A 17,995-nucleotide genomic window follows, 5' to 3' on the forward strand; every position below is an offset into this window, starting at 1 on the left:
AGGTGAATCTAGGTGAAAGCTATGATCACTTATTGATGTCACCTGTTAAATCCACTTCAATCAGTGTAGATGAAGGGGAGGAGACAGGTTAAAGAAGGATTTTTAAGCCTTGAAACGTGTGCCATTAAGAGGGTGAATTGGCAAGACAAAAGATTGAATTCCCTTTGAACAGGGTATGGTAACTGTGCCAGGCGCACCGGTTTGAGTGTGTCAAGAACTACAATGCTGCTGGACTTTTCACGCTCAACAGTTTCCCGTGTGTATCAAGACTGGTCCACCACCCAAAGGACCCATCTTGACACAACTGTGGGAAGCATTGGAGTCAAAATGGGTCAGCATCCCTGTGGAACGCTTGACACCTTGCAGTCCATGCCCCGACGAGTTGGTAGCCATTTGACACCTTGCAGTCCATGCCCCGATGCAGGTAGCCATTTGATTAGCTATTTAGCAGTTTTGTTTAGCAGTCTAATGGCTTGGGGGTAGAAGCTTTTCACGATCCTTTTGGTTCCAGACTTGGTGCACTGGTACCGCTTGCCATGCGGTAGCAGAGAGAACAGTCTATGGCTTGGGTGGCTGGAGTCTGACATTTTTTGGGCACTTCCTCTGACACCGCCTGGTATAGTGGTCCTGGATGGCAGGGAGCTCGGCTCCAGTGATGTACTGGGTCATACTCACCACCCTCTGTATTTTATTTTATTTATTTAACTAGACAAGTCAGTTAAGAACAAATTCTTATTTACAATGAGTTGCATTCCAAATTTCCCAGTCAGTCTGTTGCGTGGAGTGTGTGATGACACAGCCGCCAGAGAAGGTAACGTTAGTGAGCAAACAGTGGGAGAATCTCAATTGCATACTCCTCGCATCCTCTCTACTCAAAACCCATTGGATGAGAAAGCCAGAGGTCCCTCCCCTCTGACCTCCTGGGTTTTGAGAAGGAGGCGAGGAGAGGACGAAGGGAGTATGCAATTGAGATTCTCCCAGGGAAGATCTGTTCACGCCGCTCTTTTATAGCTCAATGGGTGATACACTGCGTCTGCTCACTTTGTCAGACCCATCCCACCCCAAACATTTATTTTTTTACAGATCTACATGATTGTGTGGATGACCTATTTTGAGATCAAAACGGCGAATATTGGCAAAATGGCAAGTTTGCATCCCTGTCGTGCGATCCAGACTGTTAGTTTGGGTAGGCCTAAATTCTATTTCATCCTTGTTCACGGCACTTGAATTCCAACATCCTGCTAATGTAACCCAAGGTTACTGAAGCCTTGAAATAATAGCATTAAACTTTTCCCCCCTCACTCATATTTCAGGAGAGTCAAATCGAGAATATTTTCACAGAACCAGAGGCTAAACTCTTACTCAACCTTAATGTAATAAAATGTCACATCAGGACAAAGAGAAAAGGCCTCCAGGTCAACTAGACTCACTTTACTAAACCCAACACATGAGAAGAAGGGGGTCACAAAAAGTTCTGATTTGCATCACTGTCATTGTGAGGCGTAACTTACTACCACAGAATCTGAAGTACAGCAGAGCAGACGTACGGCCTATAGCCTGGGTACCAGACTAATAATATTACTACACAGATCATACACAACATTAGCTAGCAAGCCAGCCAGCTAATACGCTTTAACTTGAAATGAAAACGACTGACAAAATTAGAAATGTGTAATATCTGAAAATGTAGCTAGCTAGACTATTTTACCCGTATACATGGATGAACGCTTCTCCCTCTGTCACGGTGCTCTTAGTTTGAAGATGTAATCCGGAGACAGGTGTTTAATACAATAGCCTTCTATGTGTTCTCTTTTCGACTCCCTCTGCATTTTTGCAATCAAACACCAGAATTTTCTGGCCATTCCACTGATTTCAAAACTCAGTACTCCAGAAAGTGGAGAACAACACTTTTGCACTTCTACTACGTGATATCTTTCAAAAAAGTTGCATTAGAAAGGATTACCTACACATACTGACCAGCTCATGTTATAGATAGAAGCATGCTACATGGCAGACCAATCCAAACTCCTCTCTCGGCATGTCCAGCCCATCCATTATCTCAGCCAATCATGGCTAGCGGGAAGGTACTGTCTTTTTCCATGGCTAAACCAACTAGGCTCGTAATTTAACCATTTTATTGGTATTTACAGATGTCATACAAGTTTGTTATTAAGGCACATGAAAATTCACATGTTCCAGAAGGCATTTCAACACAACAGTACATTAATTTATTGTTTTGGAATTAATAACATACAGGACTAAATGCATGTCTATAAGACAGTCTCCCTCAAACTACACATATTTGATTAGTAGAAACCCTACTGAGTATTTTCCACCCCACTGTAGCGGAAAAAGGTAGAAAAGTATCCCATGTACAGTCTATTACTGTGTTTTGCATTGGGGGCTATGGAGGGGGTGGAGAACGGATTTGGTTAGTAGAGACCTAGCCCTTGATCATGATTCTCAGTTCCATTATATTACACATAAGAGTCATTGGACAAAGGCGTCTTCTGTACGGGGGTGTTTTGTTAAGAGTCCTGACGCTCGGTCTGAACATTAACCCGCATCGCTTGCAGTACAGTTTTGGAAGCATAAGGACCGTATCGGCGAGAAATAATTTTCTAAAACCAAAAGTTTAAATTGATACACACCTTTATAGTGTTAGTGTTCCCACACGGCCATATCTCCATGTTACTTTGCATGTTTATGGAAGACAGAGGGACCACCTGTGCTAATTAACTATATAGCATGCTCCGAACACCTGTGTGTAAAGGAAGAAGTCCACCAGAATGTGTTGTCACTGAAAAATACTGTCGGCTGCAACTGTGATAAAGCCGGTTAAAACCGTATATACAGTAAGTGTATATTTTGCCTTTGTGAAATTATTTTGATGTGATATGAAAGTAAAAAGGGCTTTATGTTTCCATATCGCAATTGAGAATCGATTCACGTTTAGATGGAGTATTTGGCTGCCAGAACCAGTCTACCTCTGAAAATAACATACAAGGTCCTTGGACCTTAAGGACTAATGGTAAGCTCCTTAAAAGTACATGTTGGGCTAGTAGAGACCATACTGAGTATTTCCTACCCCACTTTAACTGAGACAGGTAGAAACATTCTCTCTACAGCACAATATTTTCAACATACCAGTGCTAACATTGTATTTTTTCATTATTAGTTTTAAAACCATATATATATTTTTTTCTTTTTTTCTTCAAAAAATTACGTTTTGCCTTTTCTTGAGGGCATAATAAGTGCCCATTGATTAACATTCAATATCTTTTGAATGACTTATCCGCAATGAAATGTGGGCTTTAATTTTGAAGGTTTCCTCATTACATGACATCATTTGTGCAGCTAGTAGAATACTAGTAAAAAATAGCCAGCAGACCCACGCAGAAACATATTCTTTCAAAACAGCATCTTTATGATGGGTCTTAGCAACCAGTGTGAACAACTGTCTGCTGCAAATCACAACTTCCTTTCATATAACTAACGTTAGATGTGTTACAACGCCTATTTCCAGACTTTGCTACGTGGCCTTTTCACCATCCACCAGCGTAGCTACCTGGCATTATCCTCCCACATTCTTCTGAAAAGCTCGACTTTGGCGACAACATGCCCCATTTCCTAAAGAAGTGATGTATTGATAAAGTAGCGTAACTATTTAACTAACAAACTAGCTAATGGCATTGTAAAGGAGGTGACAATCAGTGTCACACGTAGCAAAAACACATAAAGAAGTCATATAGAAACTTGCTAGCCAATTGACAATTTAAGAGCCTGCTGCCAAAAAGCCTCACATTGTCAAGTTAGCAAAATGTTTAGCAAGCTAGCTAACGTTAGACAGTTAACGTTACGTCGCACAATTGCAGACATTTTACATGCGTCCAACTAGCTAGCTACGTCCATTACTGACATGATCGGACAGTCAGTGACACCAAGTCAAGAAGTGTTTTCACTTGCAGCGCGAGCTAGGCAAACCGTGTACTAGCCAACCTTACCTGTATTTGAGGGATGCCACCCGGTCCCTCCACTATTTCTGGCGAGTTCTCAAAGACTCGGTCTCGATACAATGACCACAGACCAACGTTCGGCAGGAAAAGAAGAGCCGCTATAAGCAACCCTGCGAACTGAAGTAGTCGTTTTTCTTTCCGCCTCATCTCTCCAGAAGAAATGCGAGAAAAGCTGTCGACAGTGTACTCCCAAGCAGCTCCTTCCCGGTGGAGACAACTTTCACAAATTCACTCTGATCAAACGAATGATGTAGCTTTTTGAGCTGCGGGCACTTCCGCTAGGGGGAGTGAATCAATATCCTGGTTGGGGAGCACAAGACGGAAGGAGACTTTTGCGGTCTTCTTTGTAGTGAAAAATGACGAGATTCGCTAAAAACACACCACTTCAATACAGCTACGAGTGGAAGTTACTTTTTCGTTGCAGGTTATGATAATTAATGTAGCAGGTTAGGATAATTAAGTTAAAGACATGCTTCGGAACGTTGGCGACTAGTAACAAAGATGGTCTATTATATTGACAAGATAGTCAAGTGACCGCACTAACAATGGAAATACATGTCCTCAAATATGGAAGGCAGACGGGAGGAGGCGAGATCAGGTGGGACCATTCTAGCCAATGAGAGGGCAGATACGCATGATAACAACAGACCATAGAGATAGATGGGAGACTCTTTGACAGCATGAGCATTCTTCTTTGCTGATTGCTCCCAACTCATAGGAATCCCCACCCAGTTGACTACATGATATCACTGCTTCCGAGTGGCGCAGTGGTATAAGGCACTGCATCGCAGTGCTAGCTGTGCCACTAAAGATCCTGGTTCGAATCCAGGCTCAGTCATGGGCGGCGCGCAATTGGCCCAGCGTCGTCCAGGGTAGGGGAGGGAATGGCCGGCAGGGATGTAGCTCAGTTGGTAGAGCATGGCGTTTGCAACCCCCGGGTTGTGGGTTTGATTCCCACGTGGGGCCAGTATAAAAAAAATTAATAAATAATAATGTATGCACTCACTAACTGTAAGTCGCTCTGGATAAGAGCGTCTGCTAAATGACGTAAATGTAATGAGTCCTCTATCTATCTCTATGACAACAGGCACAACTCCAATATAAAATATTTTTTTCAAAGTTGCCATGCATCCACTTATATCAGTGCATTTGTAACAACCTAACCATTACGACACGTCTTATTGATCAAATAAGCCTCACATAGCATATTAGCAATTACATTATTTGTTGACCAAATTCGACACTCTCATTGAACTCTACAAAAATTCATAACTTCGTGGGCTTATTTTCGTGGACATTTTGGCCTAAGTAAAACCTCTGCTTCCCCTCTTCCTCCCTGCTAGTAAGTTGGGAAAGGGTTAGCGAAAATGCTCTCCTAACCTGCTACGTAAAGTCATTTCTGGTAGTAGCTGTATCAAAGTGGCTTGTTTTTAGGGAGTCCCAATAATCAATATTTGAATTCCAACCAAACCATAACTGTGCAACAACACAATGTTTTATATTAAATCACCTACAGACCTGCAGAAATAAAAATGAAAGTTACTCTGGCCCCTTTATGACATTAAAGTGGAAGTCTTCACAAAGTTGCTTAAAGGGATATTGGCAATGAAGCCCATTGTCTACTTCCCCAGAGTCCGATAAACTTGTGGATACCATTTTTATGTATCTGTGTCCAGAATGAAGGAAGTTCAAGGTAGTTTTGAGATCAATGCTAACTAGCATTAGCGTAATGACTGGAATTTTACAGGAATAGAATACAGGAATCGGGATGGAACCAAAATTATTTTCCAATCGTTTCATTCTGAGCAGAACAATATTTTTGGTTTTCTGTTCCACTGTTCCGACCAGCAAAATACACTTCTGAACCGGTTTGAACCCCAAAAAAGTAACGGTTTATATCGTTCCTTTCTGATCCGTTTTAAACCTCAGAAATCAACATTAAATTACTTTACCAATCAGTGCGGATAGAGTAGCTTGCTGTCTCTGGATCAAGTGATTGTTTTCATTCCAACGGTGGTGTAGGATGGAAGTTGCTCTTAGATGCAGAGTAGCCACATTTTGCGAGCATGAAGAGGCCAGAGAAAGCCAGACAAGTAAATTGGGCTAAGGAACAGAAGTTGGGTATTGGAGAAAGGCCATCAGTGTGTGTTCTACAAACAATGCAGTGGATGAAGGCCCGGCATGAGCGTGGTGAATGTATATACGTGGTTATGGACAGCAAGGAAGAAGAAGAAGAGCCGAGTGCAGAGGGAAGATGTGTGTTGAGGAAGAAGGGTGCCAAGTACAAATCGTACTATGCTGTCTCTGATGGCTCAGAAATTTAACCTGACGAGAGTGAGGATAAATTACCTGCGGTGGCAGGTGTGGTGAAGACCTCAGAGTCCAAGCCTCACCCTGATGGTCATGCAAATGATGATTTTGGCCCAGTGGGAGTGACATTTTTGGAGAAAGCGGATCCCTGCCTTTTGGCTGACCCATATGTAGTCTCAGGCTGGGTAGAACATTATTTGGGTACTGTTAAATCTGTGAAGGTAGCTCGAAGTGGACTTGTGATTATTTTCTGTGTTTGGGACACATGGGACAAAGGAATGTGTAGTATCGGTGGAAAAAACTGTGTGTGTCAATTGTGGGGGTGCCCATGTTGCTGGGGAACAGAAGTGCCCGGTGCAAAAGAGGCAGGTTGAGGTTTCCAGGGTCAAAGTAGTGGAATGGGATGGGGGTTATTTTTTTATAAAAATTTTATGAAATAGTGGTATACTGTATAGGTGTAGGGTTAGTTGGTGATGCAATTTTTTCCTTTCCCCCTTTTTATTTTTGTATCACAAAATGTAACGTGATCGACCACACACTCCCGCACAGTAGGTGGCGGTATGCACAAACAAAATGTGCGAATGCCATGATACCAAACAAGAAGAAAAAGAGTAGCTCGCTATGGAGCGGGCTGTAGTTGTTTACATGCATTGGAAAGACAAGTGTAGGGCGCAAGATGTAACTGACATTTTGCGGGTGGCGAGAGAGCCAGAGGGTGGAGGAAGAGGCTTGGCTTGAAGCGCTGGGCATCTTATGATATGCATTATCTGAAATATGCCCACAGAATTATACCTACGGATGGAGCGGCATCTAGGAAGGAACTTTGAATGTCTTTGAACTTTGAAAAGTTGGCTTAATGTTGGACCAGAGCTAACAAGCTTGTGTGTGCAAAGCGGCACCAGAATTAAAATAAAAACACGTCTTACCTTTTTGTAGTTAATAAATCCAATTTGAAATGTGATAACTATAGTATCCTTAACTAGCATTGAAAAAGTTAATCCATTCTTCTCTAATAAAAAATCTCTCTCCCTAATTACTGAATCACGCTTGTAACGTCAATAGGTAGCCTAAGCTTTGGAGGAGAAGGGGCAGGTAGCCTACACACGTACACACACTGGCAGAGATTCTGTTCTGTTCCCTGAACCGGTTCCAACCCCTGACAAGAATAGACTTCCAGTAATTCCAGTCTAATGCTAATTAGCAATTGCGCTAATGCTAGTTGACAACGTCCTTCAACGAGGTGGAGTCCTGTTGAAATTGAACCAAAGAGAAAACCAAACGGCGCTCATCTCCGTTCTATTGGAAAATGTCCAGTCACTCGAGAATAAGCTGGATGAGCTTCGTTCAAGAGTCTCCTATCAGAGAGACCTGAAAAGCTGCAATATTATATGTCTTACTGAAACGTGGCTGGATGATGACACTATGAACATCGTAGAAGTCGAAAGGAGGTGGAGTGTGTATTTTCATAAACAACAACTGCTTTTCTGCTTCAAGTGTGAATGAAATCTCAAGCTTTTGCTCACCTGATATACTGTAGAATACCTCATGGTAAGCTGCAGACCCTTTTATCTACCAAGAGAGTTCTCATCCATAATTATCATGACTGTCTACATCCCTCCACCAGCCAACACCACTCTGGCACTCAACAAACTATATGGGGCTATGAACAAACAAAAAACCGATCACCCGAGGCAGCGTTTCTGGTGGGCGGAGACTTTAATGCGGGGAGACTTAAACCGTCCTACCTCACTTCTACCAACATGTCTCCTGTGCCACTAGGGTCACTAAAACTTTTGACCACTTTTATTCTACCCACAGAAACACATACAAGGCCCTCCCTCATCCTCCCTTCGGCAAATCTGACCATGACTCAATTCTCCTGCTTCCTGTTTACAAACAAAAGCTCAAACAGGAAGTACCAGTGATGCGCTAAATACGTAAGTGGTTGGATAAAGCAGACGCGAGGCTACAAGACTGTTTTGCTAGTACAGAATAGGATATGTTCCGGGATTCATCCGATAGCATTGAGGACTTTACCACAACAGTCACAGGCTTCATCAATAAGTGCATAGACAATGTTGTCCCTACAGTGACTATAAGAACATATCCAAACCAAAAACCATGGATTACAGGCAATATCCGCGCTGAGCTAAAGGACACGGACATGGACAAAATAGCCCGCTACGACCTCTGATGAGACATCAAACATGCAAAAGGACAATATAGGAGGAAGGTGAAATCCTATTACACTGGCTATGACGCTCGTCGTATGTGGCAGGGATACGATGCTCGTCGTATGTGGCTGGGGTTGCAGACGATAACGGATTACAAAGAGAAACCCAGCCATGAGTTGCACAGTGTTGCAAAACTCCCAAACGTGCTAAATGCCTCTTAATGCTCGCTTCAAGGAATATAACACTGTGCCTTGCGTGGAAGCCCTGTTTTTACGGATGACTGTGATTTTGCGCTCCATGGCCGATGTCTTCACAGACATTTCCAATCTCTCCTTGTCCCAGTCTGTAATCCCAACATGTTTCAAACTGACCACCATTGTCCATGTTCCCAAGAGCTTCAAGGTAATCTGCCTAAATGACTATCGCCCTGTAGCACTCACATCTGTAATTATGAAGTGCTTTGAAAGGCTGGTCATGACACACATCAACACCATCATCCCCCACACCCTAGACACATTCCAATTCGCATACCGCCCCAACAGATACACAGATGAAGCATTCTCACTTCACACTGCCCTCTCCCACCTGGAAAAGAGGGGAAATAATTATGTGAGAATGCTGTTCATAGACTACAGCTCAGCGTTCACCACCATAGTCCCCTCCAAGCTCATCACCAAGCTAGGGACCCTAGGACTGAACTCCTCCCTCTGCAACTTGATCCTGGACTTCCTGACGGGCCGGCCCCAGGTGGTGAGGGTAGGCAACAACACCTCCGCCACGCTGAACCTCAACATGGCGGCCCCTCAGGGGTGTGCGCTTAGTCCCCTCCTGTATTCCCTGTTCACCCACAACTGCATGGCCACGCACAACTCCAACACCATCATAAAGTTGGCTGACGACACTACGGTGGTAGGCCTGATCACCACTGGTGAGGAGTCAGAATACAGTGAGGAGGTCGGAGACTTAGCAGTGTGGTGCCAGGAAACAACCTCTCCCTCAACGTCAGTAAGACCAAGGAGCTGATCGTGGACTATAGGAGAAAGAGGGGAGAGCACGCCCCCATCCACATCGACAGGGCTGTTGTGGAGCGGCGGGTCGAGAGCTTCAAGTTCCTTGGCGTCCACATCATTAAGGACTTAACATGGTCCACACACAAAGTCATGAAGAGGGCACGGCAGCGCCTCTCCCACCTCAGGAGGCTGAAAAGATTTGGCATGATCCCTCAGAACCCCCAAAAGTTCTACAGCTGCACCATCGAGAGCATCTTGACTGGCTACATCACCGCTTAGTATGGCAAATGCACCCCAATTGACCGCAAACGCTACATAATGTGGTACGGACAACCCAGTACATCACTGGGGCCAAGCTCCCTGCCATCCAGGACCTCTATAATAGGCGTGTCAGAGGAAGGCCCGAAAAATTGCCAAAGGCTGTTCACTCTACTACCATCCGGCAAATGGTACAGAAGCATTGGCTCTCGGATAAACAGGCTCCGAGACAGCTTTTACCCCCAAGCCATAAGACTGCTAAATAGCCAGACTGCTAAAGAGTCAATTTATGGTACCCAAACTATCTGCACTGACTCTATCTTGCACTGACCCTACTCACACTCACTAGACTATATATACACACCGTATACACACTCACTCACACACAAACTATATACGCACACACTCACACACGTAATACATGTAATACATTTACATAAGTATTTAGACCCTTGACTCAGTACTTTGTTAAAGCACCGTTGGCAGCGATTACAGACTTGAATCTTCTTGGGTATGACGCTACAAGCTTGGCACACCTGTATTTGGGGAGTTTCTCCCATTCTTCTCTGCAGATCCTCTCAAGCTCTGTCAGGTTGGATGGGGAGCGTCGCTGCACAGCTATTTTCAGATCTCTCCAGAGATGTTCGATCGGGTTCAAGCCCGGGCTCTGGCTGGGCCACTCAAGGACATTCAGAGACTTGTCCCGAAGCCACTCTTGCGTTGTCTTAGCTGTGTGCTTAGGGTCATTGTCCTGTTGGAAGGTGAACCTTCTACCCAGTCTGAGGTCCTGAGGGCTCTGGAGCAGGTTTTCATCAAGGATCTCTGTGTACTTCGCTCCGTTCATCTTACCTTCGATCCTGACAAGTCTCCCAGTCCCTGTCACTGAAAAACATCCCCAAAGCATGATGCTGCCACCACCATGCTTCACCGTAGGGAGGTGCAAGGTTTCCTCCAGACGTGAAGCTTGGCATTCAGGTCAAAGAGTTCAATCTTGATTTCATCAGACCAGAGAATCTTGTTTCTCATGGTCTGAGAGTCCTTTATGTGCCTTTTGGCAAACTCCAAGTGGGTTGTCATGTGCCTTTTACTGAGGAGTGTCTTCCGTCTGGCCACTCTACCATAAAGGCCTGATTGGTGGAGTGCTGCAGAGATAGTTGTCCTTCTGGAAGGTTCTCCCATCTCCACAGAGGAACTCTGTCAGAGTGACCATGGGGTTCTTGGTCACCTCCCTGACCAAGGCCCTTCTCCCCCGAATGCTCAGTTTGGCCGGGCAGCCAGCTCTAGGAAGAGTCTTGGTGGTTCCAAACTTCTTCCATTTAAGAATGATGGAGGCCACTGTGTTTTTGGGGACCTTCAATGCTGCAGACATTTTTTGGAACCTTTCCCCAAATCTGTGCCTTTACACAATCCTGTCTCGGAGCTCTACGGACAATTCCTTCAACCTCATGGCTTGGTTTTTGCTCTGACATGCACTGTCAACTGTGGGATCTTATATACAGTGGGGAAAAAAAGTATTTAGTCAGCCACCAATTGTGCAAGTTCTCCCACTTAAAAAGATGAGAGAGGCCTGTAATTTTCATCATAGGTACACGTCAACTATGACAGACAAAATGAGAAAAGAAATTCCAGAAAATCACATTGTAGGATTTTTAATGCATTTATTTGCAAATTATGGTGGAAAATAAATATTTGGTCAATAACAAAAGTTTCTCAATACTTTGTTATATACCCTTTGTTGGCAATGACACAGGTCAAACGTTTTCTGTAAGTCTTCACAAGGTTTTCACACACTGTTGCTGCTATTTTGGCCCATTCCTCCATGCAGATCTCCTCTAGAGCAGTGATGTTTTGGGGCTGTCGCTGGGCAACACGGACTTTCAACTCCCTCCAAAGATTTTCTATGGGGTTGAGATCTGGAGACTGACTAGGCCACTCCAGGACCTTGAAATGCTTCTTACAAAGCCACTCCTTCGTATTCCGGGCGGTGTGTTTGGGATCATTGTCATGCTGAAAGACCCAGCCACGTTTCATCTTCAATGCCATTGCTGATTGAAGGAGGTTTTCACTCAAAATCTCACGATACATGGCCCCATTCATTCTTTCCTTTACACGGATCAGTCGTCCTGGTCCCTTTGCAGAAAAACAGCCCCAAAGCATGATGTTTCCACCCCCATGCTTCACAGTAGGTATGGTGTTCTTTGGATGCAACTTTGTCCTCCAAACACGACAAGTTGAGTTTTTACCAAAAAGTTCTATTTTGGTTTCATCTGACCATATGACATTCTCCCAATCCTCTTCTGGATCATCCAAATGCACTCTAGCAAACTTCAGACGGGCCTGGACATGTACTGGCTTAAGCAGGGGGACACGTCTTCCACTGCAGGATCTGAGTCCCTGGCGGCGTAGTGTGTTACTGATGGTAGGCTTTGTTACTTTGGTCCCAGCTCTCTGCAGGTCATTCACTAGGTCCCCCCGTGTGGTTCTGGGATTTTTGCTCACCGTTCTTGTGATCATTTTGACCCCACGGGGTGAGATCTTGCGTGGAGCCCCAGATCGAGGGAGATTATCAGTGGTCTTGTATGTCTTCCATTTCCTAATAATTGCTCCCACAGTTGATTTCTTCAAACCAAGCTGCTTACCTATTGCAGATTCAGTCTTCCCAGCCTGGTGCAGGTCTACAATTTTGTTTCTGGTGTCCTTTGACAGCTCTTTGGTCTTGGCCATAGTGGAGTTTGGAGTGTGACTGTTTGAGGTTGTGGACAGGTGTCTTTTATACTGATAACAAGTTCAAACAGGTGCCATTAATACAGGTAATGAGTGGAGGACAGAGGAGCCTCTTAAAGAAGAAGTTACAGGTCTGTGAGAGACAGAAATCTTGCTTGTTTGTAGGTGACCAAATACTTATTTTCCACCATAATTTGCAAATAAATCCATTAAAAATCCTACAATGTGATTTTCTGGATTTTTCTTTTCTCAATTTGTCTGTCATAGTTGACGTGTACCTATGATGAAAATTACAGGCCTCTCTCATCTTTTTAAGTGGGAGAACTTGCACAGTTGGTGGCTGACTAAATACTTTTTTCCCCCACTGTAGACAGGTCTGTGCCTTTCCAAATCATATCCCATCAATTGAATTTACCACAGGTGCTCTAATCAAGTTGTAGAAACATCTCAAGGATAATCAATGGAAACAGCATGCACCTGAGCTCAATTTCGAATCTCATAGCAAAGGGTCTGAGTACTTATGTATATAAGGTATTTCAGTTTTTTTTATTTTTAATACATTTGCATACATTTCTAAAAACCTGTTTTCGCTTTGTCATTATGGGGTATTGTGTGTAGATTGATAAAAATATAAATATTTAATCCGTTTTAGAATAAGGCTGTAACGTAACAAAATGTAGAAAAAGGGAAGGGGTCTGAATACTTTCCGAATGCACTGTATATACAAAAGTATGTGGACATCCCTTCAAATTAGTGGATTCTGCTATTTCAGCCACATCAGTGGGTGACAGGTGTATAAGATCGAGCACACAGCCATGCAATCTCCACAGACAAACATTGACAATAGAATGGCCTTACTGAAGAGCTCAGTGACTTTCAACGTGGCAGTTCGTCAAATTTCTGCCCTGCTACAGCTTCCCCGGTCAACTGTAAGTAATGTTATTGTGAAGTGGAAACGTCTAGGAGCAACAATGGCTCAGCCGTGAAGTGGTAGGCCACACAAGCTCACAGAACAGGACCGCCGAATACTGAAGCGCGTAGCGAGTAAAAATAGTATTTCCTCGGCTGCAACACTCACTACCAAGTTCCAAACTGCCTCTGGAAGCAACGTCGGCACAAGAACTGTTCGTCGGGAGCTTCATGAAATGGGTTTCCATGGCAGAGCAGCCGTACACAAGCCTAAGATCACCATGCGCAATGCCAAGCGTCAGCTGGAGTGGTGTAAAGCTTGCCGACATTGGACTCTGGAGCAGTGGAAACGCGTTCTCTGGAGTGATGAATCACGCTTCACCATCTGGCAGTCCAACGGACGACTCTGGATTCAGCAGATGCCAGGAGAACGCTACCTGCCCGAATGCATAGTGCCAACGCTAAAGTTTGGTGGAGGAGGAATAATGGTCTGGGGCTTTTTTTCATGGTTCGGGCTATGCACCTTAGTTTCAGTGAAGAGAAATCTTAACGCTACAGCATACAATGACATTCTAGACGATTCTGTGCTTCCAACTTTGTGGCAACAGTTTGGGGAAGGCCCTTTCCTGTTTCAGCATTACAATGCCCCCGTGCACAAAGCGAAGTCCATACAGAAATGGTTTGTTGAGATCGGTGTGGAAGAACTTGACTGGCCAGCACAGAGCCATGACCTCAACCTCATCGAACACCTTTGGGATGAATTGGAACGCAGTCTGCGAGCCAGGCCTAATCGCCCAACATCAGTGCCCGACCTCACTAATGCTCTTGTGGCTGAATGGAAGTAAGTCCCCACAGCAATGTACCAACATCTAGTGGAATGCCTTCCCAGAAGAGTGGAGGCTGTTATAGCAGCAAAGGGTGGACCAAGTCCATATTAATGCCCATGATTTTGGAATGAAATGTTTGGCGAGCAGGTGTCCACATACTTTTGGTCATGTAGTGTATCTACCTTAAATACCTCGTACCTCTGCACATTCATCTGGTACTGGTACTCCCTCTATATAGCTCCATTCTTGTGTATTTTATCTTATTCCTCTTCTGTTACTATTTTATCTTTATTATTATTTTTAAACTCTGCATTGTTGGGAAAGGTTCGCAAGCAAGCAGTTCATGGTAAAGTCTACACCAGTTGTATTCGACCCATGTGACAAATACAATTTTACTTTGATTTAATTTGAAACAACGCAGAGACATAAAAATGGTTTCGATGAGTTCATCTGACTCTGGGGAAGTAGATAAAGGGCTTCATTGACAAAATCCCGAACTATCCCTTTAAAGGCCCAACCCAGACATTTTTATCTCAATATCAAATCATTTCTGGGTAACAATTAATAAATACCTTACTGCAATAGTTCTCCATTAAAATGACCAAAAAGAAACAAAAATAGCTTTTTAGCTAAAAACAATTTCTCAACCAATAATTTTGCTAAGACTGCCTGGGAATGGTCTGAGTGGGGAGGGGAAGGGCACCAAAGCGGTGCATTAACCACAGTCTGGATCAATCCACCAGGGCCCGTTTTCCCAAAAGGCTAAGAGCTAAATTCATTGTTAGAACCATATGAATTTAGCCTTGAGATGCTTTTGGGAAACCGGGCCCAGAACGAAAGGGGCCTTGTTGGAGGGATATGTAACATGAAAACTAGCTGTTATTGTCAGAGGTTTGGAACTCTCTTTGTTATTGGTCTATTAATTTATACCGCCTGGTGATGTCACCAGGCAGGCCATAACCCCACCCATGCAAAACCTGGTGATTAGAAGGTCCTGTGTAGATTGTATTTTCAACCAGCAACTATCAGGAAATGACACTGACCATGTTTCATCAGCTATTGTACAAATATGACACAAAACACAGGAAAACTGAATTTTAACTGCACTGGGCCTTTAACAGGTTGTCATTGCATTTCTGTAGCCACTTCATTGCAATTTATTAAAATTAGAAGGCTACAAATAATGTGAAATGTACTCTCAGAAATTAAATGTTACATTGTAATTCAAGCATTTCTTTTGGTACTTTTGGTAAATTATGTATTGAATCATGTGGTTGTTTTTTCCTGGGCAAATGTATCAAAACAAAAGTGTGTTAAACACCTGCAAATGTTGTCATGAGTAGCCTATCATTATCCTCTCTCATCCCTCTAATCTGCCTCATGAATGGCAGAAGACCTTAAATACGCCCTCCAACGATTTTTTTACTTTTACTGTTGAAAAGCGATATTCCAAGTATAAATACAGTAAACTACACACTTAAGGGTACGTTTTGAGCAAAATGTTGTTTTTTAGACACAACTGCCAACTTCAAGAAGTAGGGCATTCTAGCAGTTGGTCTGATGGGAATCTGTGATGTCACCGGCTTACCCCCTTGCTTGAGGAACAATAGAGGAGCAATAGAGAACAAAAGAGGAAAGGCCCACCCCGCTCTCACTCTGGCTATGTCATGACCTACCTGGACCACCAGGGGTACTCAAGTACTATTTGAGAAGGTCCGTTCACACAAATTTCCTAGATGGCAAAGGTCCGGGTGGATAATGTAATTTATTGGCGTAGTAACAAACCCCCACCTCGCAACCCATGCGACCTCAAACTGTTCACACCCCTCTTGTTGGCGGAGAGAAAATGTGCAGCTAATTTCCCGCGATTCTACACATTTCTTATGAGGCAGATATTTTTTTGCTGTTTTAAAGCTAATTTCCTGCAATTCTATGCTTTCTTCCATGTCTTATGTGTGTTTATATGATACCAGGGGTCGAAGCCCAACCTAATAAAACAATGAACAAAAAAAAAACGTATTGACCCCATTCTGGGTCAGGATCCGGTCCGTGGTCCACCAGTCGAGTATGTAGGACCTATTAAGATATGCCTTTGTTAAGTAAATCAGGTGTTAAATGAGGTGAAAAGGAGAATGTGACCTTAAAATGACCACAAGATGTCGCCTAATCAAAAGAGGGATATAAATTCAACTGCCATTTTTTTAAACATTTGCGCCAACCTGAATTTACTAGACTGGTAGCCTAAGTCAGTAGCTAGGTTTTAATCCAATTTGCGATAGATTGTCATGCAAATATTATACAATTATATCATTATAAAATCAGCATGAGAAAAATTCGCATTTCTTTTCATTTTCTTTTTTCTACATACATTTTACGGACACAGTTAATTTTACAATAATTCTATTTTGTTTGTTTTTACTCCAGATGTTTGTTTCCATCAAACTGACATGTTGCGGATTAAAGGTTGTGTGTGATGACATTGTGCACATAAAAAACAGAGGTTCAATGTGTTTCCATTGCATTTTCCACTATTGATGGTTTTGTCGCACAAACTGTTGCGACAAATGGTGAACTTCGAGCATGCTCTCTAGACAACAGTTTGCTGATAAAGTGGACAGGAGCATCAAGCTTATCACCATTCACTTTCACCACCCTGTGAAGTTCATTCTTACTTATTTCCTCTGTAACCTAATAAACTGTGCATTAATCAATCAATCAATACACTTTTATTTATAAAGCCCTTTTTACATCAGCAGATGTCACAAAGTGCTATACAGAAACCCAGCCTAAAACCCCAAACAGCAAGTAATGCAGATGTAGAAGCACGGTAGCTAGGAAAAACTCCCTAGAAAGGCAGAAACCTAGGAAGAAACCTAGATGTTCAAACGTTCATAGATGACCAGCAGGGTCAAATAATAATCACAGTGATTGTAGAGGTTGCAACAGGTCAGTACATCAGGAGCATGCTTTTTCATGTTTTAGTGGGAGGACCACACAATATAGCATCGCGTGACTGCAAATGTACCTCGACAATATCATGGTTATTCTATCAACAATTGCCCAAGAACTCGTTTCCACCTCAATTTGTCTCATAATACATTTTACCAATAAACCATGTCGAACAAACAAATTGTCTGTGGACATTTATGAAATTGTACTGACACTTCCTGTTTCTTTCACAGCTGTCGTGATTCTTTTCATACAGTGTCATAGAATTATCTTTTTTTTGTAAACATCAGAAATCTATTTGCCTACTCTGCATTTTTCAGATGCTGGGGAAGCAATATGTGGTGGGAACCAGGTTGAATTTAGTATGAATTGACTTGGCGCCGCACAGTCTGGAGGCCAAGGATTCCATTATGTCAAGGGAGATTACTGATGTTAATCTTAGAATTATTGATGGATATGATAAACTGACTTGGGGTACAAGGGAATAACATCAGAGAAGGGAGTGCCCACTGATGGTTACCAGATGTAGTTGAAGAAACGTGTAACAGAGGGTATATAAACTGAGAGGTTTTCTTTGTCTAGTTAGTTCGGAATAGCTAGAGGTGAAGCACGTGCCTTTTGTTAGAGCAAACCATGATACCTATTAAATATTTGAATGAACTCTCCATCTAAGTGTTAAATATCTTCTTGCATCATGAATTACTTGATACCCTAGAAACTCATCATAACAACAATCTAATGTATTTTTTGTCCTCTTGCTCAGTTGTGCACCGGGGCTTCCCACTCCTCTTTCTATTCTGGTTAGAGCCAGTTTACGC

At 43.1% G+C, this 17,995-nt stretch overlaps 1 protein-coding gene across 1 annotated transcript in view; it reads right to left on the minus strand.

Moving 5' to 3' along the window:
* Positions 1-4,313, minus strand: part of LOC121573529 (polypeptide N-acetylgalactosaminyltransferase 10) — a 115,163-nt gene extending 110,850 nt beyond the window's left edge. The window contains exon 1 of the mRNA XM_041885591.2: positions 4,005-4,313. Coding sequence (XP_041741525.1) covers positions 4,005-4,163 — 159 coding nt within the window. The 5' untranslated portion in view covers positions 4,164-4,313. The remainder of the gene's footprint in view (positions 1-4,004) is intronic.
* Between the last annotated feature and the right edge of the window lie 13,682 nt (positions 4,314-17,995).

Source organism: Coregonus clupeaformis, chromosome 9, assembly GCF_020615455.1.
Source record: "Coregonus clupeaformis isolate EN_2021a chromosome 9, ASM2061545v1, whole genome shotgun sequence".
NCBI classification, from domain to species: Eukaryota; Metazoa; Chordata; class Actinopteri; order Salmoniformes; family Salmonidae; genus Coregonus; species Coregonus clupeaformis.